The sequence below is a fragment of the Leucoraja erinacea genome, chromosome 3 (genome assembly GCF_028641065.1).
Source record: "Leucoraja erinacea ecotype New England chromosome 3, Leri_hhj_1, whole genome shotgun sequence".
In the NCBI taxonomy this organism is placed as follows: Eukaryota; Metazoa; Chordata; class Chondrichthyes; order Rajiformes; family Rajidae; genus Leucoraja; species Leucoraja erinaceus.
The window spans coordinates 3495102-3522200 of record NC_073379.1 but is presented as its reverse complement, the minus strand read 5'-3'; the positions used below and the strand labels follow the sequence as shown (position 1 = coordinate 3522200).

Below are 27099 nucleotides of genomic sequence, written 5' to 3'. Positions count from 1 at the left end.
GAGATACAGCGCGGAAACAGGACCCACATGACCAACCAGCGATCCCCACATATTAACACTAACCTACACACACTAAGGAAAACTTACACATACTCCAAGCCAAGTTACCTGCAGCCCAGTACGTCTTTGGAGTGTGGGAGGAAACCGAAGACCTCAGAGAAAACCCACGCAGGTCACGCGGGAAAACTCTACCACAAGCAAATACTCTATTGACAAATGCTGTACAGAGTGAAATGTGTAAGTGCGTAATGTGATATGTGTAAATCGGAAAGGCATTCCTTACTAACTCACAGTCATGAGGCCGCCCACTAGATCACTGGTGTGGGGATCATCGTCCTTCGTGCTGAGCTGCGGTGAGTAGAGTTCAGTGGTCCTCAGTATTTCCAGCACTCTGTCCAAGGCTTCTGCAACAGTTGCTGGACTGGTCTCCTGGGCAGTGTTAATTATATTGATGACCTGTGAAAAAATGGAGAAAAAGAGTTACATTGCTAAAGGGCTTTTGCATTCACAAATGTGGAATCAACAAGGTGCATGTGCATTTACAAATTGATAGATACAGCTAGGGAAAAGGTCGTTCGGCCCATCGGGTCCATGCCAAACATCAATCACCCATTCACACTAGCTCAGTGTTATCCTGCTCCCAACACCATTGGAGCAATTTACAGAGGTCAATTAGTCAAGAGCTCTTAAAGATAGCGGAGTCAAGGGATATGGTTTGAAGGCAGGAACGGGGTACTCATTGTGGATGGTAGCCACGACTTATAGAAACTTACAAAATTCTTAAAGGGTTAGACAGGCTAGATGCAGGAAGATTGTTCCCAATGTTGGAGAATTCCAGGACAAGAGAATATGCAGGGAGTGGAGGGATATGGATGACGTACGGGCAGAGGGGATTAGTGTAACTTGGCATCAAGTCAAGCACGGACATTGTGGGCCGAAGAGCCTGGTCCTGTGCTGTACTGTAACTATGTTCGATGCTTACATTAACTAAGAGAGGCATAATCGCTAGAATTTAGAAGATTGAGGGGGGATCTTATAGAAACTTACAAAATTCTTAAGGGGTTGAACAGGCTAGATGCAGGAAGATTGTTCCCGATGTTGGGGAAGTCCAGAACAAGGGGTCACAGTTTAAGGATAAGAGGGAAGTCTTTTAGGACCGAGATGAGAAAAACATTTTTTCACACAGAGAGTGGTGAATCTGTGGAATTCTCTGCCACAGAAGGTAGTTGAGGCCAGTTCATTGGCTATATTTAAGAGGGAGTTAGATGTGGCCCTTGTGGCTAAAGGGATCAGGGGGTATGGAGAGAAGGCAGGTACAGGATACTGAGTTGGATGATCAGCCATGATCATATTGAATGGTGGTGCAGGCTCGAAGGGCTGAATGGCCTACTCCTGCACCTATTGTTTATTGTCTATTGTCTATTGAGTCATGCGTGTTTTCATCGTCATATGTCCCAGATAGAACAATGACATTCTTGCTTGCAGCAGCACACAGAATATGTAAACATAGTACACTGTAAACGTATATAATAAAAATGAGGAAAAAAAAGTTTGTGCATGTATATATTCACATACTCACCAACCTACAAACCCACACGCCTTTTGGATGTTGGAGGAAACCCACACGACCATAGAGAGAACATGCAAACTCTCCACAGACAGCAACCGAGGGCAAGATTGAACCCGAGTGTCTGGTGCAGGGAGGAAGCAGCTCTACCTGCTGCACTACCATGCTGCCCCTATGTGTGTGCAAAAGCGGATGCTACATGGAGTTATTGGCTGAGATATTTGCAGGATACAAATTTCAAGGTGGGAAAATGGTTGACTATTTTAAGGGCACTGAGAAATTATTAACAAATAATAATAATGCCTTTGGGAGTGGGAATTTTGTGCTATTTTGTGCTTTGCCTGTACCCTGTATCTGGCGTTACTCAGATAGGCACAAACACAAAATAAGGCAGTTCTTTTCCTCCACTTAGAAACATAGAAACGTAAAAATTAGGTGCAGGAGTAGGCCATTCGGCCTTTCGAGCCTGTACCGCCATTTAATATGATCATGGCTGATCATCCAACTCAGTATCCCGTACCTGCCTTCTCTCCATACCCCCTGATCCCCTTAGCCACAAGGGCCACATCTAACTCCCTCTTAAATATAGCCAATGAACTGGCCTCAACTACCCTCTTGTGGCAGAGAGTTCCAGAGATTCACCACTCTTTGTTCTTTCGATACTACAACTTACAATCAATACAACCCGGCAACAATCTGCTCCTCTAACTATGGGTGGTAAATTTAAACCCACTCATCCGATTAGGAGCCACAAGGTTGATGGTCATCCCGTGCGGAATCCTGCCGACTAAGCCAATTGTAAGGGGTAATTCTGTTTTATTTTGTGTTTGTGCCAAATCTGAGTAAAGACAGGTGCAGGGTACGGGTTTCATTTGTTTATTTAGTTTAGTTTAGTTTAGTTTAGAGATCACGTTTATACACTTATACCAAGCCTGTACGGCGCTTTGGAGTGTGGTCGAAAATCCACAGCGCGGAGAGAGGCGCTGTCAGCTCTCTTGGACGTACCTCGTCCTTGGACCCCACCTCTACTCGAGTGACTTCAGCGATCCCCGCACATTAACCACTACTCTACACACACGATGGACAACTTTTTCCATTGCGTTTATACATCTTATACCAAGCCTGTCCAAACGGCTTTGGAGTGTGGTCGAAAATCCACGCAGGTCACAAACTCCATACAGACAGCACCCGTAGTCAGTATCGAACTTGGCTGACAGGCAGTAACTCCAACGCTACCCCCACCGTGTCGCCCGTACAGTACAAAATAGCACAGAATTCCCTCCGACAAGGCCTGATAAAATCTTTAAAACATATTAGGTTCAAAGAAACTATGTTACCTTTTTAAGAAGTGCTTCGCCAACTTACCTTTGTAATTGGAGCTTCGATTGTCATTGAATGAATTCTGGCCATTGAGGAATGTCGTCGATTGTATGAACTTCCAGCTGAAATGAGTATCGAAGAAGATTCTTGCAGATATTCACACTGATCACATACTCATGTTTGATCAGATATTGGGGCACTTTGTAGCACATGATAGATACAGTTTTAATATAAACTCAATAATACACCATCATTGCAAAATTAGCTCTTCAAATAATGATCCTGCCCTCAGCATGAGCAGGTGAAGAGCATGTCCAGTGATCACCCATTCATTAGTGCTATCCTACACAATAGGGACAACGTACAGAAGCCCCTTCACTTTAAACCTATGTCATCTGGTCCTCGATTCATTGACTCTGTGCATCTGCCCGATTAATAACTCTCATGATTTTATACACAAAGGGTGGTGGGTGTATGGAACGAGCTGCCAGAGGAGGTCGTTGAGGCAGGAACAATCCCAACATTTAAGAAACAGTCAGACAGGTACATGGATGGGACAGGTTTGGAGGGATGTGGACCAAATAAGGGCAGGTGGGGCTAGTGTAACTGGGACATGTTGGCTGGTGTGGGAAAGTTGGGCCAAAGGGCCTGTTTCCACACTGTATCACTCTATGACTAAGCCAATTGACCTGCAAACCCACACGACGTTGGAATGTGGCGGTAAACCGGATCACCCGGAGAAAACACACATGGTAATATTGAGAAGGTAAAAAGTCTGTACAACAGCCCCCCCCCCTAGCCAGGATTGAACCCTGGTCCCTGCAAGGCTGCAACTCTACCACTGCTCCACCGTGCAATCCCAGCATTTACTGAGAAAGATGAATAGTCTAGGCAACTAGGTATCTCAGAGACATACAGACCCACCGAGACTGCACCTGCCCTTAAGCAGTTCTTCACATTAATCCTACACTAACCAAATCTTAACCACCAAATGGAAGGATTATGAATTATACCTCACTGAATCTAGGAAATCAATTGTAAATTAGTGTTCATAAGATCATGTGATAGGAGTAGAATTAGGCCTTTCTGCCCATCTACTCCGCCATTCAATCATGGCTGATCTATATCTCCCTCCTAACCCCATTCTCCTGCCTTCTCCCCATAACCTCTGACACCCAAACTAATGAATTAGAAGTAAATCAGTTGGTAATTCCACTTAAATCAGGTGTTTATGAGAACAAAACGACAAAACTATAAACACCCCCCCCCCCCCCCCCCATCATTTCAATCCCTCGTCTCTTCCCTGTGCCCCACCTGGATATGTACCCATTCTTCCACTATCCCACCTCCCTTCCCCCTTCTTCCCGTCCCCTTTCACATATCCTTTCCTCTGGCTTCACATTTCGCACATTTTCTCTTCTTATCTCTCAACCTTTCACATTCTTTCCATCTCTGGCACTTGGCCAACTATCTTCCAATAGAAAAAAACCCTTACCTGTATCCAACTATTACTGTGTCCCACCCTCTACTTCTCTACCTTTCTTCACTCTACTACTATCAGTCAGTCTGAATGAGCGTCCTGAAATCAAACGTCGCCTCCCCACGTTCTCCAGAGAAGTTGCCTGACCCGTTGAGTTACACTGGCACTCTGTGTCTCATTTTAATGGGGCTGAAATAATTGATTAAGTTAGAAGAGAAAGAATAAGTAAAAAGAAAACAAAAAAAAAACCTGATAACAATTGGTTTATCAAGAAATGATACTCCACATATAAGTTAATGAGTTCATGTCATAGGAGCAGAATTAGGCCATTTGGCCCATCGATTCTACTTTGCCATTCAATCATGGCTGATCTATCTCTCCCTCTCAACCCCATTCTCCTGCCTTCTCCCCATAGCCCTTGACACCCGTACTCATCATGAATCTGCCAATCTATACCTTAAAAATATCATAGAAACATAGAAAATAGGTGCAGGAGTAGGCCATTCGGCCCTTCGAGCCTGCACCGCCATTCAATATGATCATGGCTGATCATCCAACTCAGTATCCTGTACCTGCCTTCTCTCCATACCCCCTGATCCCTTTAGCCACAAGGGCCACATCTAACTCCCTCTTAAATATCCATTGACATCCTCTGCAGCCGTCTGTGGCAATTAATTCCACAGATTCTCCACCCTCTGACTAAAGAAATTCCTCCTCATGTAATACTTAATTTTCAGTATCACGGTGATTGATCAAAGTGACATTTATAATTTGTTCAATGTATGCTTAGACTTAAAATGACAGGATTTAACTTTTTTTTCCAATGAATTTAATTTAATTTGCATCTGCTACAAAATACGCAGGAGGACAAGAACAAGGACAGGAGTCGGCCATCAGGCCTCTTGAGCCTGCCCCGCCACTCAGAAAATCAATGATTGTAATGAGCGCAAAGCTTTTCACTGTACCTCGGTACATGTGACAATAAACTAAACTAAACTAAACCAAACTAAACTAAACTAAACTAACTAAACCAAACTAAATAATGCTGGCCTCAACTCCTCTTCTGTGCCTGTTCCCCATAGCCTTCAATTCCCCAATCTTTTAAAACTACGGCAATTTCACACCAATCAGAGTATTTTGGTGGTGTCTGCAATTCGCTGCTGTTACAGTAACTGAACTGTAATGATGGCGTGGTGCAGTTCAGGCAGCTCGTTGTCATTATAACATTCCAAATGCATATCCAATCTTCATCCAAGGTTCATATGCCATTGGTCTCAGCGTTATTTTGAACATATAGCTAAATAAAAATTCAATAAAGGTGTTCTTACCATCACTTCTTTTTGATGTTATTGATCTGACATCAATGGAGCCTTTTCGTCTATCTTTATGTCTCAACGATTGTGAATCTGTGAGCGAAAGATACAGAACATAAAACCGGGCAGCACGAGAAAAGGCCCTTCGGCCCACAAGGTCTGTGCCCAATCTATCCAATTATTCCAAGATGGAATCCATTTCATTCAAGGAATCAAACCAGTAAAGCTTCCTCCAAGGTGATTAAATCTGTCTTTAAATAACCATATAACCATATAACCATATAACAATTACAGCACGGAAAACAGGCCATCTCGACCCTTCTAGTCCGTGCCGAACACATAATCTCCCCTAGTCCCATATACCTGCGCTCAGACCATAACCCTCCATTCCCTTCCCATCCATATAACTATCCAATTTATTTTTAAATGATAAAAACGAACCTGCCTCCACCACCTTCACTGGAAGCTCATTCCACACAGCTACCACTCTCTGAGTAAAGAAGTTCCCCCTCATGTTACCCCTAAACTTCAGTCCCTTAATTCTCATGTCATGTCCCCTTGTTTGAATCTTCCCTACTCTCAGTGGGAAAAGCTTTTCCACGTCAACTCTGTCTATCCCTCTCATCATTTTAAAAACCTCTATCAAGTCCCCCCTTAACCTTCTGCGCTCAGAACAAAACAAAACCATAAGCAACTTATAGTTTTCAAAATCTCACTGAATTCTCCAATTTTAGGTAAGTAATCCAAAAAATGCCCCCTTCACCTTGTCCTTTCTTTCACATGAACCTCTCCCCACTTTTCTCCTCCCCCCGACCAACTCCCGTCCCTTGAACCCTAGCTGATCTGGTACTGCTTTCTCCCCTTCCCCTCCGCCTGCATAGTTTACAATGGCTACACAATTCACACATTTTCTATCCTCTAATTTAGGAATTTGCGACTCTTCTATCCTTTTCTTTTGGGCTCACCATACGATACGATACGATACGATACGATAGAACTTTATTCATCCCAGGAGGGAAATTAGGTCTGCCAACAGTAAAAAAAACCACAACTAGATACATGATACATGAAATTAAAATGACAAGTGGAAAGTCCAGTTATGGGGGGGGGGGGGGGGGGAAGGGGAATCAGTCTACCTCACGACAGAAGAGGGAGGAGTTGTACTGTTTGATAATCGCAGGGAAGAAGGATTTCCTGTGGCGTTCTGTGCTGCATGTCTATTCTTCACTGGCCTTTGTCCCTTTATCTGCCTATCAAACCCCCCCCCCCCCATCGCCTTCGCCTGCAGTCATCTATAACTGGCCATGGTCTGTCATCTCCCTCCTCCCTTCCAGCTTTCGTTCCCATTTCTCCCTCCCCCGCAATCAGCCTGAAGAAAAGTCCTGACCCCGAAATGTCACCTATCCATGTTCTCCATCTTCTGCTCGGATCCAGGGTCGGTCCGCAGGTTGATCAGCATCTGCGACCAGTTTGAGTCGGCCACGGGAGCCAGGGTGAACCGCAGGAAGAGCGAGGCCATGCTCTTCGGCAACTGGCCCGACCGATCTTCCGTCCCCTTCACCATCAAGCCTTAAAGGTGCTGGGGATCTGGTTCGGGGGGGGGGGCTGAGGCGTGTGACAAGAATTAACTGGAGCGGTTAGCCAAGGTGGGGAAGAAGCTGGAGCTGTGGAGGCAACGCTCCCTCTCCATAACAGGAACAAATTTGGTCATCAGGTGTGAGGTGCTCTCGGGGTTGCTGTACTTGGCGCAGGTGTGGCCTGTCCCTCCCTCCTACGCCATAGGGATCACCCGGGCCGTCTTCCAGTTCATCTGGAGGTCGAGGATGGACTGGGTGCGACGGGTCACAATGTACAAGTCGGCAGACAACGGGGGTAAAAGCGTGCCCAAAGTCGCCCTCACCCTGATAGCCACCTTTGTGTGTGGCTGCATCAGACGGAGTGTAGAGCCAAGGCACGTGGGCACTAAGTGTCACTACCTGCTGAGGTTCTACCTGTCCCCGGTGTTGCGAAGGATGGGCCTGGCGCAGATGCCACGCAATGTGCCAGTCAGCTGGACATTGCCGCCCCATCTGTCGTCTGTGGAAAGCTTCTTCCGGACCAACACCTTTGACCACAAGTCCATCGGGCAGTGGTCAGCACGGAATGTCCTACAGGCACTGCAGGGAAAGGACTCGATGGATCCGGTGGCGTGGTTCCCAGAGCAGACTGCCCAGCAAAAGCCTCATCGCCAGAACTCACCAACAAGCACCAAGACCTGGCTTGGCTGGCAGTGAGGGAAGCCCTCCCAGTCAGATCCTTCCTGCACCGTCGGAACCTCACTGCCAACGCACACTGCCCTCGGGATGGCTGCTATGGAGAGGAGACGGTTGCCTACCTCTTTGCAGAGTGTGGATTTGCAAAGAGAGTCTGGAGAAGTATGCAAGGGTCCCCGGCATGCTTTATCCCGAACAGCTCCGTCACAGAGGACTCTGTGATTTACGGACTGTTCCCAGGGACACATTCAGAGACTGACATCGAGTGCTGCTGGAAGGTCATCAACTGGCCACAGTGTATCGAAAATCTTATTTCCCCACCACATCCCCTCCCTTTCCCCCACATAACTGACTGGTATAAATACTGCTTAAGAAGGAACTGCAGATGCGGGAAAAATCGAAGGTAGATAAAAATGCTGGAGAAACTCAGCGGGTGAGGCAACTTCTATGGAGCAAAGGAATAGGTGACGGTTCGGGTCGAGACCCTTCTTCAGACTTGCTGTACAATTAACGGAAATCAACAAATACAACATTTGCAATTTTTTTTTAAACTAAATTGGATTTCCTCACCTGATTGAGAATTTTCTTCTGTAGATTTCTCATCACTCTGCACATTATAGATCTGATGGAGGAAATACTATTATTTAACATTCCTCGATTAAATAAATTAACATCAATTCTGTGATGTAAAGTGTAGGATTGCAAAACAGCATATACTATACAGTCAGGAATAAAGATCCATGCAGGCTTGTATATACAGTGGCTTGCAAAAGTATTCATACCCCTATTATTAATAATAATAATAATAATAATAATAATAATAATGAAATACTACAACAGCATTTAAAAGACATTTGGACAGTTATGCGGATAGGAAGGGTTTAGAGGATATGGTCGGGTAATTGGGACTGGCTTAGAAGGAGCATCTTGGTCAGCAAGGATGAGTTGGGTCGAAGGGCCTTCTTCTGTGCTGTATGACTATGACTCCAGATTTAGAAAGTATTTGTTGCAAGACTGGTCTGTATTTAATAGGTTTGAATCCCTGGTGGAGTTCACCCACTGTAACCTCTACTGAAGGAACGAGACAAATATTAATGTAATAAAAGCAGAAGATGCTGGAAGCGTTCAGAAGATCAGACAGCATCTGTAGAAAGAGAAACAGTCGAAACATTTCAGGTCGAAGCTTGGATTGTTGAACTGAAACTTTAACTCAGTTTTTTCTTTCCACAGGTGCTGCCTGACCTGCTGAGTATTTCCTGCTTTTTCTATTTTCATTTCAGATTTACAGCAAGTTGAGTAATTTACTTTCACTCCAACACTGAAGAAGGGTCTCACCCGAAACATCACCCATTCCTTCTCTCCAGAGATGCTGCCTGTCCCCCTGAGTTACTCCAGATTTATGTGTCTATCTACTTAGAACAGAAGCTTGTGTTTTGAGGAAAGCTCGGGGAGAATTTGACACCAGCTTTCAAAGGAGACCCCGGGTGACAATTTTAAAACATTATGTTATTGGGAAACAAATCTCTGGACCATACATTTAATTATTTTGAAGAGGAGAAGAAATCCAAGTGTTGGACCAGTAAATAGCAAATCATCATCTTGTTTCAATGCAATCTGCTCCACGTGAAGAATGATCAAGATATGGAGATACGGAGGAAGGAAGTTGGGGTAAAATTCAAGATTCAAGAGGGAGTGCAGCGTAGGTTCACCAGGTCAATTCCCGGGATGGTGGGACTGACATATGATGAAAGAATGGATCGACTGGGTTTGTATTCACTGGAATTTAGAAGAATGGGAGGGGATCTCATAGAAACATATATAATTCTTAAGGGGTTGGACATGATAGATGCAGGGAAATTTTTCCTGATGTTGGGGAGTCCAGAACCAAAGGTCACAGTTTAAGAATAAGGGGTAGGCCATTTAGGACTGAGATGACGAAAAACATTTTCATTCAGAGAGTTGTGAATCTGTGGGATTCTCTGCCACAGAAGGCAGTGGAGGCCAATTCACTGGATGTTTTCAAGAGAGAGTTAGACATAGCTCTTAGGGCTAACAGAGTCAAGGGTTGTGGGGAAAAAGCAGGAACGGGGTACTGATTGTGGATGATCAGCCATAATCATATTGAATGGCGGTGCTGGCTCGAAGGGCCGAATAGCCTACTCCTGGACCTATTTTCTACGTTTCTAAGTGTGGGGATGGTGTCATGAGGGGCCGGAGTATGGTTGAAAATGCACTCCATGACTTTCCTTATCGTCTTATGTTCCCGTGATTTTAAATGACCCTCATGGAACTGAATGGAAATGGAAAGGGGACTAATTCTGAAGAAATATTTTCGATGAATTTATTTCTTGGAGTATACTCCATTCCTACTTCTAAAGACCAGCAGGTAATGAAAGCCACACAAAAATAAATCTGTCTCAATAATCCCTCACTGCTTGGTTGACCTTAAATATGCACTAGCAATATCTTTTATCGTTTAAGAACTAATCAAGTGTGTTAGTGCTTGAGTAAATATGAAATTTGATGCATGTTAAAAAGTGCCTCATGGAACAGATAGCTAGTACTGGAAATAGGTCCTGACAACAGAAATATTATAAAGGAAAAACAATAAGATAATGATAGATCAAGATTCACTGCCTGTGAAGGTGATGGAGTCAATTAGGACTTTCAAAAGGAAACTGGCTATTAGAGTGGTAATAATTTGCACAGCTGTGTTCTATGAGGTGTTGCCAATGTACTGATGGGCCAAATGGCCTCCTACTGTGCCAATTATGCTTTAGTTTAGAGATGCAGCATGGAAACAGGCCCTTTGGCCCACCAAGTCCACACTGACCAACGATCACCATGTCCACTAATTCAATGTAATCCAGTTTTGCACCCTACCCACTAGGGGCAATTTACAGGAGCCAATTAATTACATGTCCTTGGGATGTGGGAGGAACCCGAAGCACCTGGAGAAAATCCACGTGGTCCCAGGGAGAAAGAACAAACTCTGTACAGACAACACCTGGAAGTCAGGATTGTACCCAGTTCTTTGGCGCTGTAAGGCAGCAACTCTACCGCTGCGCCACTGTACTCCCTCAATTCTAAATGGCTTCCAAGTTACAAGTAGCTCCATGAAGATGTAAAGACAGAACATGGTGCAGATCCACAAAAAATAGGACCGGTCTTAGTTTTACTTTAATTTTTGTTTCAGAGATACAGCGTGGAATCATGTCCTTCGGCCCATCGAGTTCTCGTTGACCAACACTCACCAATACTCTAGTTGGAGTCTAAGCACTAGGAGTAATTTTATAGCAGCCACTTAACCTACAATTAACCTGCACGTCTTTGGAATGTGTGGGGAAACGGAGCACTCAGATTTTTCTCCCAGCTACTTCATGAATCCTAGAGTGATGTATAAGTGATGGAAAAGAGAGGAGCCTGCAAAGGCAAGTGTCAACTAAAATTGGAGGTAGTGGGGATTGGAAGTAGCCCTCTCTGTAAAATAACGTGGGTCTCTGCAGCCTCACTAACCCGTAAACCTCTACGATCATACGGGCTCCTCCTGCCTCCTTGTTTGCACCCGAGGAGGGCAGGAGGATGAGGGGTGATCTTATGAAGGTGTATAAAATCATGAGAGGAATAGATCGGGTAGATGCCCAGAGCCTCTTGCCCAGAGGAGGAGAATCGAGGACCAGAGGACATAGGTTTAACGGGAAGCGGAAAAGATTCAATAGGAATCCGAGGGGTAACTTTTTCACACAAAGGGTGGTGGGTGTGTGGAACAAGCTGCCAGAGGAGGTAATTGAGGCAGGGACTATCCCAACATTTAAGAAACAGTTAAGGGCATGTCCCACGAGCATGCGAGTCAATGCAGCAAGCGCGACCTTAAGCCCGCAGCCGTCTCGACGCCGTATGCACGGAGGTCGAGTGAGTGACGTGAAGTTTGAGCGAAACCCAACGGGCATATGGCGTCGAGGCGGCTGCGGGCCGGCAGGCCGTTGCTGCGCAGAATTTTTCAACTCTGTCATTTTTTGGAGCCCCGCGCGATATCGGGACCAGCTCCGCACAACTCCATACGGCTCCGGCGATCGAAGTGGGACCGGCCCCGCGAGGCCGTACGGCTCAAGCGACCACGTTAGGTCGTGCTTGCCGCATGCAGGCGCATGCTGGTGGGACCGGCCCTTTAGACAGGTACATGGATAGGACAGGTTTAGAGGGACATGGGCCAAAGGCAGGCAGGTGGGACAAGTGTAGATGGCCAGTGTGGGCAAGTTGGGCCGAAGGGCCTGTTTCCATGCTGTACGACTCTATGACTCTACAACTCAGCCCAAAACCTGAGGCTCCAAATTGGGTAATTGCTTTGGGACACTTGTTCATGCTTGGCAGCTCACTGCTATGTTCCAAGGACGGGGCTACAAAAGGACTTTGGTTATCCAGTGCTGAAATTTAAATTCAACCCCCTCTAATCTGTACAGATTTGAGTAGGATCAGAGGAGAATTAAACAGTCTGGAGCCTCAGGTTGCATTGTGCAAGGGTCGGGACAGACCCAATCTAAGCATTTGTTTTAGCAAGTCTTAGCATTTCAGGTTTTGGACTCCAAAAAATAAATGTCTCAAAAGATGAACAGTTTAAACTATATTCATGTCAAAAGCAGCGCCACGGTTCAGTGGATAAGACCATAAGCCTGTAAGACACAGGAGCAGAATTGGCCATTCACCCCATCAAGTCCACTCCACCATTCAATCAATGCTGATTTACTTTTCCCTTTCAACCTCTTTCTTCTGCCTTCTCTCCATAACCTTTGACCCTCTACTAATCAAGAACCTATCAATCTCTGCTTTAAAAATACCCATTGACTTGGACTCCACAGTCGCCTGTGGCAATGAATTCCATGATTCATCACTCCCCGGCCAAATAAATTCCTCCACATCTCCATTCTGAAGGTACGTCCTTTTATTCTGAGGCTGTGCCCTGTGGTTCTAGGCTCTCCCATTACTGAAAACATCCATTCCATGTCCACTTCAACTAACCATATAACAATTACAGCACGGAAACAGGCCATCTCGGCCCTACAAGTCCGTGCCGAACAATTTTTTTTCCCCTTAGTCCCACCTGCCTGCACTCATACCATAACCCTCCATTCCCTTCTCATCCATATGCCTATCCAATTTATTTTTAAATGATACCAATTAACCTGCCTCCACCACTTCCACTGGAAGCTCATTCCACACCGCTACCACTTTCTGAGTAAAGAAGTTCCCCCTCATATTACCCCTAAACGTCTGTCCCTTAATTCTGAAGTCATGTCCTCTTGTTTGAATCTTTCCTATTCTCAAAGGGAAAAGCTTGTCCACATCAACTCTGTCTATCCCTCTCATCATTTTAAAGACCTCTATCAGGTTCCCCCTTAACCTTCTGCGCTCCAGAGAACTAGGCTATTCATTATGTGGTAGGTTTCAATGGGATCCCCCTCATCCTTTTAAATTCATGTCGTGGGATATAATGTTATATACGAGGTAATTACAACTGTGTGTTCTGTCATGTTTAGTTTAGTTTAGTTTGGAGATACAGCGCGGAAACATGCCCACCGGGTCCGCGCCGACCAGCGATCCCCGCACGTTAACACTATCCTACACACACTAGGGACAATTTACACATACACCAAACCAATTAACCCCCAAACCTGTACGTCCTTGGAGTGTCTTTGGAAACCGAAGATCTCGGAGAAATCGCACGCGGTCACGGGGAGAACATACAAACTCCGTACAGACAGAACCCGTAGTCGGGGTCGAACATGGGACTCTGGCGCTGCAAGCACTGTAAGGCAACAACTCTACCACTGCGCCATTGTGGCCGCCCACTTAAAACAATTATTTACCTACCTACCATGGTGGGTTTTGAACCCATACCTCTGTGACTTTGGTTCAAAACTATGAATTATTGGGCCCTTCACTTCACCACTACACCACGAACCCCACTGAACAAACTAAATAGTATCTGACGTGGTGTGGATGGATTTCATAGGAGATTATAAGACATACCAGCAAAAAATAAATAAACTACAAGAATTTGACCAGCCTTTAGACTTTAGATATATAGCATGGAAACAGGCCCTTTGGCCTACTGAGTCCACATCAACCAAGGATTCCTGTACACTAGCACTATCCTACACACTAGGTTAATTCACAATTTTACCAAAGGCAATTAACCTACAAACCTGCATGTTATTGGAGGGTTGGAGGAAACCGGAGCGCCTGGAGAAAACCCACGTGGTCACAGGGAGAACGTACAAACTCTGTACAGCCAGCACCCATAGACAGGATGAAACCTGGGTCTCTGGCGCTGTGAGGCAGCAACTCTACCGTTGGGCCACCGTGCCGCCCTCCAGTCAGGCAAAATAAGTGCTGGAGTAATTCAGCGGGTCAGGCAGCATGTTTGGAGAACATGGTTGGGTGATGTTTCGGGTTGGGACCTGAAACGTCACCAATCATTTTTTTTTTCCAGAGATGCTGCCTGACCCACTAAGTTACTTTATGTCTGGTTTTGTAAACCATCATCTGCAGTTCCTTCACACACATTTCATCTGCAGCTCCTTAGTTCCTCTAATTGGGCAAATTTGATTTGGATAGACAAACAGGTGCCACATGTTCTTACACCATACACTGGATGTGCAGCTAATGAGATCAACTTTAAGCTGGTTCAGTAATGAATTTTCCCAAGAGTCGAAAGTGGACTCAAGTGGAAAGTGCGCAATCCTGTCACATTTTAACTTTGCATTCACATGGAACCAACGGAGTAGAATATGACAGCAATCTATGTTCCACACCCACGGCTGGTGAGCGTGTGAAAGCACCAAGAGCAAGGTTTACTAATCAGCAAGTGTATGTTAAATTCCTGCAGGCATTAAAGGAACAGGTAACATGATCGGTCAGCTGGTGATTTGGCCTAAGATGGTCACAAAATGCTAGAGTAACTCACTGCGTCAGGCAGCATCTCTGGAGATAAGGAATAGAGTGCCGTTTCGGGTCGAGACCCTTCTTCAGACTGCGAGTCAGGGGAAAGGGGAACAAAGGATATAGACGGTACTTCCCCTTTCCCCCCGACTCTCATTCTGAAGAATGGTCTCGACCCAGAACGTCAGCTATTCTTTTTTCCAGAGATGCTGCCTGACCCGCTGAGTTACACCAGCTCTTTGTGTCTGCCTTCGGTTTAAACCAGCATCTGCAGTTCCTTCCTACACAGGTGACGTGGCCTAGTTGAGTACGATCAGGGGATTAGGGTGACACAGTGACACAGATGGTCGAGCTGCTGTCTTACAGCACCAAAGAGCCTGGTTCAATCCCGACCTCGGCTGCTGTCTGTGTGGGGTTTGCACGTTATCCCTGTTAACGCAATGGTTTCCTCCAGGCGCTCTACCTTCCTATCCAAGGATGTGCGGATTTGTAGGTTAATTGATCTCTGTAAACATAGAAACATAGAAACATAGAAATCAGGTGCAGGAGTAGGCCATTCGGCCCTTCGAGCCTGCACCGCCATTCAATATGATCATGGCTGATCATCCAACTCAGTATCCCTACCTACCTGCCTTCTCTCCATACCCCTCTGATCCCCTTGGCCACAAGGGCCACATCTAACTCCCTCTTAAATATAGCCAACGAACTGGCCTCAACTACCCTCTGTGGCAGAGAGTTCCAGAGATTCACCACTCTCTGTGTGAAAAAAAGTTTTTCTCATCTCGGTTTTAAAAGATTTCCCCCTTATTCTTAAGCTGTGACCCCTTGTCCTGGACTTCCCCAACATCGGGAACAATCTTCCTGCATCTAGCCTGTCCAACCCGTTAAGAATTTTGTAAGTTTCTATAAGATCCCCTCTCAATCTCCTAAATTCTAGAGAGTACAAACCAAGTCTATCCAGTCTTTCTTCACAAGACAGTCCTGACATCCCAGGAATCAGTCTGGTGAACCTTCTCTGCACTCCCTCTATGGCAATAATGTCCTTCCTCAGATTTGGAGACCCCCTCCAAATTGCCCCCTTGTGTGTAGTGCGTGCTTGCAAAAGTGGGATAACATAGGACTAGTGTGAACGGACGATCGATGGTTGGCATGGACTAGGTGGGCCGAAGGGCCTGTTTCCAAAGAAGTGCGGGTTTGTAGGTCAATTGTTCTCTGTAAATTGCCCCTAGTGTTTAAGGATGGGTGCAAATGTGGGATGTCATAGAACTAGTGTGGACAGGCGTTTGATGGTAGACCTAGTCTTGGTAGGCCATAGGTCCTGTTTCTGCGGTGTTTGGGCCTGTTTCAAGCAATCTAAAACAGTTTTGATTCACAATTTGTGCTCGAGCTAGCTGACCATACGCAGGCAGTACCAGAGGAGAGGTGCTTGGAGTGTTTCTAGCACTCAAGTCTAGGTGTAAATAGGGTGGTAAAGAAAGCTTTTGGTGTGCTGGCCTTTATAAATCAGAGCATTGAGTATAGAAGTTGGGATGTAATGTTAAAATTGTAAAAGGCATTGGTGAGGCCAATTCTGGAGTATGGTGTGCAGTTTTGGTCGCCTAATTATAGGAAAGATGTCAACAAAATAGAGAGAGTACAGAGGAGATTTACTAGAATGTTGCCTGGGTTTCAGCAACTAAGTTACAGAGAAAGGTTGAACAAGATAGGTCTTTATTCTTTGGAGCGCAGAAGGTTAAGGAGGGACTTGATAGAAGTCTTTAAAATGATGAGAGGGATAGACAGAGTTAACGTGGATAAGCTTTTTCCATTGAGAGTAGAGAAGGTTCAAACAAGAGGACATGACTTGAGAATTAAGGGACAGAAGTTTAGGGGTAACATGAGGGGGAACTTCTTTACTCAGAGAGTGGTAGCTGTGTGGAATGAGCTTCCAGTGAAGGTGGTGGAGGCAGGTTCGATTTTATCATTTAAAAATAAATTGGATAGCTATATGGACGGGAAAGGAATGGAGGGTTATGGTCTGAGTGCAGGTAGATGGGACTAGGGGAGAATAAGTGTTTGGCACAGATTAGAAGGGCCGAGATGGCCTGTTTCCGTGCTGTAATATGGTTATATGGTTATATGGGTGGACAAGGGTCTAAAACCCACTAGGGTTCTGAATAAGATACAAAGTGCTGGAGAACCTCAGCGGGTCAGGCAGCAGCTCTGGAGAACATGGACAGGTGATGTTTCGGGTCAGGACCCTTCTTCATCTAATCTGAATGATCTTGTGGAAATCCATATGGATGGTGTGGCAGAGGATGAGGTATGTGGTGTTAAACTACATTAAGGTTAGGGAGAAAAGGGGAATGAAAGAGAAGTTTGAAGAAAGGCAAATCTTGTCTTCGCATCAGGAACGTCAAGAGTTGACGTACCCAAGTGGCTGTCGCTAAGAGGAATAGACCAGGTGGACGCACGAAGTCTCCGGCCCAGAGTTGGGGAATCGAGAACAAGAAGGCGTAGGTTTAAGGGCGGGGAAAGATTTAATGGGAACCTGGGGGGGTAACTTTATCACATGAAGGGTGGTGGGTGTATAGAGCAACCTGCCGGAGGAGGTAGTTGAGGCTGGGACTATCGCAACGTTTAAGAAACATTTAGACAGGTTCGGCCAGGTTTGGAGGGATACGGGCCAAACGCGGGCAGGTGGGAATAGTGTAGATGGGACATCTTGGCCCTTGTGGGCAAGTTGGGCCGAAGGGCCTATATCCACACTGTATCACTCGATGACTCTATGACTCTCGTGCCTGCTTCCCCTTTTCCTCCCGGAAGGAGAAAAGTGAGCCCATTTCACCGAGTGGATAATAAGATTTTCAGCAGCGACACTTCACAGTGATTGCAGCCATGGTGTGGTGAATAGAACGGAGAGCTGCTTGAGTGAAACTCCAGTTAAAGCTAATTGCTTAGATATTGAGGAGTGAGAAGAGCATCTTCAGTAGCGACAGCAGTAATTAGGTACGATGAGAGTGTGATCTTAATGTCGTTTCACGTCTCAAGCCGCAATTAAAGATGCCCAATTCTAAAGCTTTGTACCATCAAACGTTAAATCTATTCAAAATAAAATTTGGTGCATATTGCGGCCACAGAACGTCGCCATTGTTGGAGATGACTTTTGTCGGCATTTAAAAAGCTGCAACTCCATCTACAAGCTACCACTGACTGCTGCGTTACATTGAAAGAGCCCGTGAGTGGGAATAACATTGTGGAGGTGTCTTACCTGCTTATGACTATCGTTACACAATTTCTTGATGGACACAAAGTGCTTGATTTTCCTAGAAAGAGCACAGTTTACTCCTGAGGGTATTGGATGGAAACATGAAGAGTATTTGACAGGAAGCAGCACAGGGACATCTTCAGATTGCTAAACACCAACAGTTAAGACATTCTCTAATGATTCACCGTGGAGGCAAACGCCAATACTCACGCCATCAATCACATTGTCACCATTTTGCATGGTTCGATTTGTTTCTTGCGCTGCCCAGTCAAGCCATGTATTACATTATAGAAACATTGAAAATAGGTGCAGGAGTAGGCCATTCGGCCTTTCAAGCCTGCACCGTCATTCAATATGATCATGGCTGATCATCCAACTCAGTATCCCGTACCTGCCTTCTCTCCATACCCCCTGATCCCTTTAGCCACAAGGACCACATCTAACTCCCTCTTAAATATAGCCAATGAACTGGCCTCAACTACCCTCTGTGGCAGAGAATTCCACAGATTCACCACTCTCTGTGTGAAAAATGTTTTTCTCATCTCGGTCCTAAAAGATTTCCCCCTTATCCTTAAACTGTGACCATTTGTTCTGGACTTCCCCAACATCGGGAACAATCTTCCTGCATCTAGCCTGTCCAACCCCTTAAGAATTTTGTATGTTTCTATAAGATCCCCCCTCAATCTTCTAAATTCTAGCGATTATGCCTCTCTTAGTTAATGTAAACATCGAACATAGTTACAATACAGCACAGGACCAGGCTCTTCGGCCCACAATGTCCGTGCTTGACTTGATGCCAAGTTACACTAATCCCCTCTGCCCGTACGTCATCCATATCCCTCCACTCCCTGCATATTCCTGTGACTAAAATCCTCTTAAATACCGCTATGGTATCTGCCTCCACCATCACCCCTGGCAGCGTGTTCCAGGCACCCGCTACACTCTATGTAAAAAACCTGCAACATATCCTATGTATTGTAAGAAAAACAATGGTTATCATTTCCTTCTCATCTATCTATCCAAGTGTCTTTTAAATGCATTTATAGCACTTGTCTCAACCACTATTTCTGGCAATGTATTCCATACATCCACCACTCTCTGAGTGAAAACGTGGCCCCTCGGGTTCGTATTCGATATTTCCCCTCTCACCTTGAAACTTATGTCCTCTGGTTGTTGATTCCACCACCCTGAGCAAAGGACTCTGCGCATTCCCCCGATCTATTCCTGTGTTTGTCACCCTCTTTTGTTTAGGAACCGTGACTGAAATTCCCATCGTCAGAGATGGCAACTTAAAGCCGAGAATCTGAATCTCACGAAGAAAAACAGCTGAGGGCAGAGGAAGGTTCACGATAACAGTAAAGCTATGGCTGTGGACCTGTGTGTACGAGCTGGCCTCAAATGGGGTCTGGGGTGGCTGGATGAGTGGTGTGCTGACAACCAGAGGAACCAAACTTCAGTAGCAGTGCAAATGTACTGTTGATTTGTTGTCCGACTTTGCGTTAATGCCATCTAGACCTGTACCCCAGGGCTGTCTTAACGCATGGGCACGCTGGGCAGTCGCCCGGGGCCCCACAAGCATAGGGGCTCCATGCTAATCTATGTATTGTAGAATGTTATTGTACAACATGAAAACGGAGAAGAACATCGCAAGTGCATCTCAGCATATTTGATTTGGCATAAAGAAACTGGTAGTGAAGGGGCCCCAGTGCACTGCTTTGTCCGGGGGCTATAATACTGTTTAGATGGCCCTGCTGTTTACCCAACCCTGCATAGTTTTAGCTCAGAGACGGGTGGCACGGTGGCGCAGCGGTAGAGTTGCTGTCCTACAGCGCCAGAGACCCAGGTTCGAGCCTGACTACGGGTGCTGTCTGTACGGAGTTAGTACGCTCTCCCCGTGACTGCGTGGGTTTTCCCCGAGATCTTCGATTTCCTCCCAAACTTGAAAGATGTACAAGTATGTAGGCCAAAGGTACACAAAATTGCTGGAGAAACGTTGCCTATTTCCTTCGCTCCATAGATGCTGCTGCACCCGCTGAGTTTCTCCAGCAATTTTGTGTACCTTCGATCTTCCAGCATCTGTAGTTCCTTCTTGAACAGGTATGTAGGCCAATTGGCTTGGTAAAAATTGTAAATTAAATTGTAAATTGTAAATTAGCGTATGTTGGATATTAGTGTGCGGGGATCACTGGTCTGCACGGACTCAGTGGGCCGAAGGGCCTGTTTCTGCGATGTATCTCTAAGCTAAACTAAACTAAACTAAATATAGATACAGGGGGGAAACAGGCACCTTTGGTCCACCAAGTCCACTCCGACCACTGATCACCCCCGCACCCATGTTATCCCACTTTCCCATCCTACACACTTGGGGCAACTTACAGAAGTCAATTAACCTACAAACCCATATGACTTTGCAAGGAAACCGGAGCATCTGGAGAAAACCCACGCAGTCACGGGGAGAGCGTACAAACTCCGCACAGACAGCACCCGTAGTCAGGATCGAACCCGGGTCTCCAGCACTGTGAGGCAGCAGCTTAACCAGCTGTGCCACCGTGCCGCCCTGGGCTGATAAGTAAATCCTACGGGAATATCAACCAGTCCTTTGATAAACTGTGGCATATGGAAATTCCGATTATAACTGCTAGTAATGAGACATATTAACTGTCATCTGGTCAGAGTGACAATCATTTACTGAAACATTTGAACCACTGCGAGACATGCTCCTTTTACAAATAAACCTCACTCCAGGATTTATATGGGCTTTTAATCTATTTCACATTTAATGGAGGAAAATTGAACATGTCACACTCAATCACCAGTATTGATCACAAGATTAGATTACTATAATGTTAAATGAAGACAAAACATAATTCTAAATATTGCGACAAGATTAATTACTTTGGTATTACAGTAAAAATTCTACGTGGCAATCGACACAATGACCCTTGCTCCTCCTCCTTTATTATACAGATATTACAATGCACAAAGCAGCAACTTGACGTGGGGAAGAGAACAAGATTAAAACTTGCTGAACAAAGAGGTTAATATCGAATGACCTTTTTTTTATTAGATTAAAAATTAGCCATTCGTTGAGGGAAGTGCATCCCATGGAAGATTTACTGGCTCGATATAAATCCTGTGTAAGTGTATCAGTAAATTTAAGCGAGTTACTTTCTTCTTTTAATAGATTTGAAACCCACGATAACTAAAAATAGAACACTCTCGCCCGCTGCCATGTATATGGCAGGCAGTTTCAAATCAAAGGCCGCAGTCAGTTCAGTCCAGCAGTAAGCCGTGATACTTACCCTCCCTGACCAACCACTGGTGTCACGGTGACGTCTTGTTGGATGTTGTCCCCTGCTTTCCGCCTCGCATAGTAAATTCCTTGCCACTCCTGGAAAAGATGCGATGGATTATCTATCTGACAGTAGAACATTGAACATGGAACATGACAGCACAGGAATGGGGCTCTTCGGCCCACAATGTTTGTGCCGAACATGATGCCAAGTTAAACTGATGGCATCTGCCTGTACATGATCCATGTCCCTCTATTTCATGCGCACCCATGCGCCTGTCTAAAAGCCTCATAAATGCCGCTATCATATCTGTCTCCACAGCCATCCCCGGCAGTGCGTTCAATGGCCCCACTACCATCTATGTAATAAATCTTGCCCAGCAAATCTCCATTAAACTCTCCCTCTCTCACCTTATAACTATGCCCCTTAGTTTTTTTTTGAGATACAACGTGGAAACAATGCCCTTCGGCCCACCGAGTCTGCGCCGACCAGCGATCACCCTGTACACTATCCTACACACTAGGGACTATTGACATTTTTTACCAAAGCCAATTAACCTGCAACCCTGCACGTGTTTGGAATGTGGGGCGAAAACCAGAGCACCTGGGGAAAACCCACAAGGTCACAGAGAGAACATACAAACTCCACACAGATAGCAACCTTAGTCAGGATTGAACCCGGGTCTCTGGAGCTGTAAGGCAGCAACACTACCGCTGCACCATCAAGCCGCCCAGTGGCAACACAACAGCTAAACTGTCTCCATTATTAGGTTATAACTGCAGATATATTTACATAGAGCACAGAACAGTACAGCACAGGGTCAGGCCCTTTGACCCGCTATGTTTGTGCCGAACATGATGCCAAGTTAAACTAAGCCTCGTAAATGCCACCATCGTATCTGCCTCCTCCGCCACCCCTGGCAGCATGTTGCAGTACACTCACCACCTTTGTGTAAAAAACTTGCCCTGCACTTCTCCTTTTAACTTTGCCCTTCTCAACTTCAAGCTCTTTAATTTATGCAACATAATTTCTCCAGCTGCTGTAGGTAGACTTGAATTTAACTCTGTGGATAATTAGTCCAGACCTCTTGGATTGCTACTCCGGAGAGAAGGAATGGATGACATTTTGGGTTGAGAGCCTTCTTCAGACTGAGAGTCAGGGGAGAGGGAAACTATCTCTATACTCCTATTCCCCTGACTCTCAGTCTGAAGACGGGTCTCAACACGAAACATCACCCATTCTTCTCTCCAGAGATGCTGCCTGTTTCACTGAGTTACTGTAGCATTTTATGTCCAACTTCGGTCTAAACCAGCATCTTCAGTTCCTTCCTACACCTCTCGGATTACTAATTTATATCTCGGATTACTAATTTATATCTAGGATTATAACCATATAGTCCATAACCTATTGGATTACTAGCACGGAAACAGGCCAATGGATGACATTTTGGGTGCCGACCCTTCTTCAGACTAAGAGTCAGGGGAGAGGGAAACTATCTCTATACTCCCACTCCCCTGACTCTCAGTCTGAACACGAAACATCACCCATTCTTCTCTCCAGAGATGCTGCCTGTTTCACTGAGTTACTGTAGCATTTTATGTCCAACTTCGGTCTAAACCAGCATCTTCAGTTCCTTCCTACACCTCTTGGATTACGAATTTATATCTAGGATTACTAATTTATTTATTTATTTATCTATTTATTTATCTATTTATTTATTTATCTATCTATCTATTTATTTATTTATTTATTTATCTATTTATTCTATTTATTTATTTATTTATTTATTTATCTATCTATCTATCTATCTATCTATCTATCTATCTATCTATCTATCTATCTATCTATCTATCTATCTATCTATCTATCTATCTATCTATCTCTATCTATCTATCTATCTATCTATCTCTAAAATTCTCATCTTGTTTGTTTGTGAGTCTGCCTGTGAGTTTTCTGTGACTCTGTCTGTGACTCATGCCCTGAATTAAGCCAAAACAGTACACATTTTTGCAGCACCTTACTCACCGTTGTCCTGTTGTGTGTTGCGTCAACTATTATTCAGATTGATGTTATATTTGTTATTCACATTTTTTACTTAAAAAAGATTCAAACAGCACCCCCACTTGCCGTCTTTACTTCACTGGCATCACAAAGGACACCCAAAGGGTCCTCAGCCACAGTTCTGGCCTTGGCAGAATTTCAGACCGCCATCTTTTTTTCTTATCGCCTGCCGCTCCAGCAAGAATAGGAGCGGAACCAGGGGCAAGGATGGGGTTGGAGCCGGTGCAGGGTCTGGGGGGGGCCTGCCACTACGTTGGGGGACCAGACCTCCCGTGGGGGCTATGGATGAGTGGTCGAATATTTCGTTGGGGGAACCAGGTTGTGTTGGGGGACCAGGCCTCCCGTGTGACAGGGACCCAACGGGTCCCACTTCGTCTAGTATTCAATAAAATGTTCAGTATACAGTATATACAGTATAAATTTACAGTAATAATATTGTACATACTATAGTATTGGCAATATATATATACAGTATATACATATAACAAATATATATAAATAAATATATATGTGCATATGTAGATATATGCACAGTACATACAGTATTCCAATAAAAAACATAAGTACACTTGTTGTTCCCCTTATCTCTTTGTTTTAAACATGTTAAAACAACATGGATGTCTTCTGCAATTGAACAAATTAAAGGCATTTCCACCCTGACAGTAACACAGTTCCCTGTGGGTCAACGATCAGGATGTGAGGCCTGGTCTGTAGAAAGGAGCCTAGTTCAGGAGTCAGGATAAGGGGTCAGAGCTGTCATGATATGCATCGATCCTGAATGAAATCACAGCTTACAGTCGATGGAATTGAATTTCAGCAGTGCTCTACAGTGTAGTACAAATGACCTTCTGATTTCTAGTCCCGCTGAGTCTTGCTGAACACACTAACGATCCCATCTTTAGGATGGAGTTGCATCCATGGCAACAGGAGGTCAGAACTCCAGCTCTCCCAGCCTCCTCACTGCAGAGGAAGCATCCTTGGCTTCAGGCCCCAGTCCCAAAAGGGAACAAGATAGATCAGTTAAAGTGAAGGGAATGCAGGTTGATGAGAAGATGGCAAGGAGATTGAATTGTGAATATTTTATTCAGTGCGGCAGTCACATGATAACCCAAATGATCATTCCATGCCTCAACATTCCATGGTTCGTGATGCAACTTGATGCATAGAAAAAGGGCGGCACTTTGGCACAACGGTAGAGCCACTGCCTTACAGCACTCGCAGCGCCAGAGACCCCGGTTCGATCCTGACTATCTGTACGGAGTTTGTACGTTCACCCCGTGACCTGCCTGGGTTTTCTCCGAGATCTTCGGTTTCCTCCCGCATTCCAAAGATGTACAGGTTTGTAGGTTAATTGGCTTTGGTAAATGTAAACATTGTCCCCAGTGTAGGATAGTGTTAGTGTGCGGGGATCGCTGGCCAGTGTGGGCTTGGTGGGCCGAAGGGCCTGTTTCTGAGTTGTATCTCTAAACTAAACTAAACTAAACTAAACTAAACACAGAACAACATTGAAGAGTATCAGTACAGGCCATTCTGCCCACAATATCTGTGCTGAACATGATGCCAAACTGAACCATCCTACTGCAACCAGAGAACAGTCCTGAGCTACTTTCTACCTCAATGGTGACCCTCGGACTATCTTTGATCAGATTTTACTGGCTTTAATCTTGCATTAAACATGATTCACGTTATTCCCTTTATCATGTACTTGTACACTGTTGGGGGTCTTGATAGTAATCATGTGTTATAATTCCGCTGACTGGTTAGCACACAACAAAAACTTTTCACTCAGCACATGTGACAATAAAATAAACTCAAACTCCAAGTGAAACTAATCTCCTCTGCCTGCATGTGATCCAATCCTTGCATATCCATATCTAAAAGCTTCCTGAAAGCCACCACCACCACCTCTGACAGCATATTCCAGGCATCCACCACCGTCTTTGTCAAAAAACTGCCATGCAAATCTCCTTTTAAACTTTGCCCCTTTCACCTTAAAAGCTCTGCCAACTAGTCTTTGGAAAAAAAGGTTCTGATTGTCTACCCTATCACTGCCTCTCACAATATTATGTACCGTGACCACCAGGGGCGCCGGGGAGATGGCAGCCCTGCCGGCAGTATGTTCGTTTTTTCTTTCCTTTTGTTATTTTTTAGTTTGTTGAAAGTTGGTTTTAATGTTCTTTGGTTTGTTTTATGTGGGGGGAGTGGGGAGGGGATCAGGGGAAACTTTTTTTTTTCAAGTTCTTACCTTCCCGGAGATGTGATCAATTTTCGGATCACATTCTCCGGGCTCTGTGGCCTAACATCGATGGAGCTGGAAGCCTCCTCGGACTGTCGTGAGCCCCACCGCGGGGCGCGGACTTTACATCGGAGCGGATCCCTTGCCTGGGATCGCTCCCACCGCGACCACTGTGGACTTACCATCAAGGGCTCGCCCGGCACGGGGGAGCTTACATTCCTGATATAGGAGCTGAACGCCACTAAAAGGTAGGCCCGAACGCTTAAAATGTGGATTGCAAGTATGTTGGACACCGCTCATCTTGAGGAAATGCGATTCCTCCTAATGGATAAATCAGACCAATTCATAACGAGTTGGTCTCCATTCGTCGTTTTTTTGGAATCATATGGTGCAACACAATTGTAAAAAATAACTGTTTCAGAACTGGACGAGGGTTGGTCAAGACTATAAATAATGATCTCCTTTTCTTTTCACTATTTTCTCTCTCAACTTTCTTCATTTATTCGTTTTCTTTCTTCACACACTATATATTTCACATCTTGCTATCCTTTACTATCTAACCTCTTTTTCTTATTCTCATCTTTTTTCAATGTAACAAAAAAAAAAAAAGTTGTACATAAAATGTATTATGAAAATATATATTAGGCACCTTGGTGCCATATGACTGTGCTTACTTCTAATAAAATAAAATATTAAAAAAAAAAAAAAAAAAAAAAAAAGGTAGGCCCGAACGCCGCCCGCTACGGGATTCAAGATCATCCCGTCAACGGAGGGCTCAAGGAAGAACAAAAGGAAGGACTTGAACTTTATTTCGCCTTCCATCACAGTGAGGAATGTGTAGGAGTCACTGTGGTGGATGTTCATGTTAAAATGTGTTTTTGAGTGAATGTGGTGAATGTGTTTTGCTTCTAATTGTATGACTGATCTGGCCAATTAAATACCTCGTATGTTGCAAAACACACTTGGCGAATAAAGTGTGATTCTGATTCTGATTCTGATTCTGATTGGGTTTCTCCTTAACCTCCAGCGTTGCAGATGAAACAATTTGTCCATAACACAAAGCGCTGGAGTAACTCAATGGGTCCGGCAGTATTCCAGCATTTCAATACACTTGAATCATTTTAAGATCTCCTGATTGTAACATATGTTATACTCCAGCACTATGTGTTTTACTGAATATTCAATTAACTGTAGTGGACAGGTACATGGATAGGACAGGTTTGGATGGATATGGGCCAAACGCAGGCAGGTGGGACTAGTGCAGCTGTCGGCATGGGCAAGTTGGGCCGAAGGGCCTGCTTCCAAACTGTATCACTCTATGACTCTAACTGCAGTTCTTCGTGCCTCTCATGTTAGTTCAAACTTTCCATATACTGTAGAAAATACATTCT

At 44.9% G+C, this 27099-nt stretch overlaps 1 protein-coding gene across 1 annotated transcript in view; it reads right to left on the bottom strand.

Moving 5' to 3' along the window:
• pde8b (phosphodiesterase 8B) overlaps positions 1 to 27099 on the bottom strand; it is a 208828-nt gene that overhangs the window by 33524 nt on the left and 148205 nt on the right. Inside the window, exons 9-14 of the mRNA XM_055631505.1 lie at positions 21421 to 21509; positions 18122 to 18176; positions 8503 to 8554; positions 5696 to 5773; positions 2933 to 3009; positions 292 to 456 (exon numbers count right to left, since the gene is read on the bottom strand). Coding sequence (XP_055487480.1) covers positions 292 to 456; positions 2933 to 3009; positions 5696 to 5773; positions 8503 to 8554; positions 18122 to 18176; positions 21421 to 21509 — 516 coding nt within the window. The remainder of the gene's footprint in view (positions 1 to 291; positions 457 to 2932; positions 3010 to 5695; positions 5774 to 8502; positions 8555 to 18121; positions 18177 to 21420; positions 21510 to 27099) is intronic.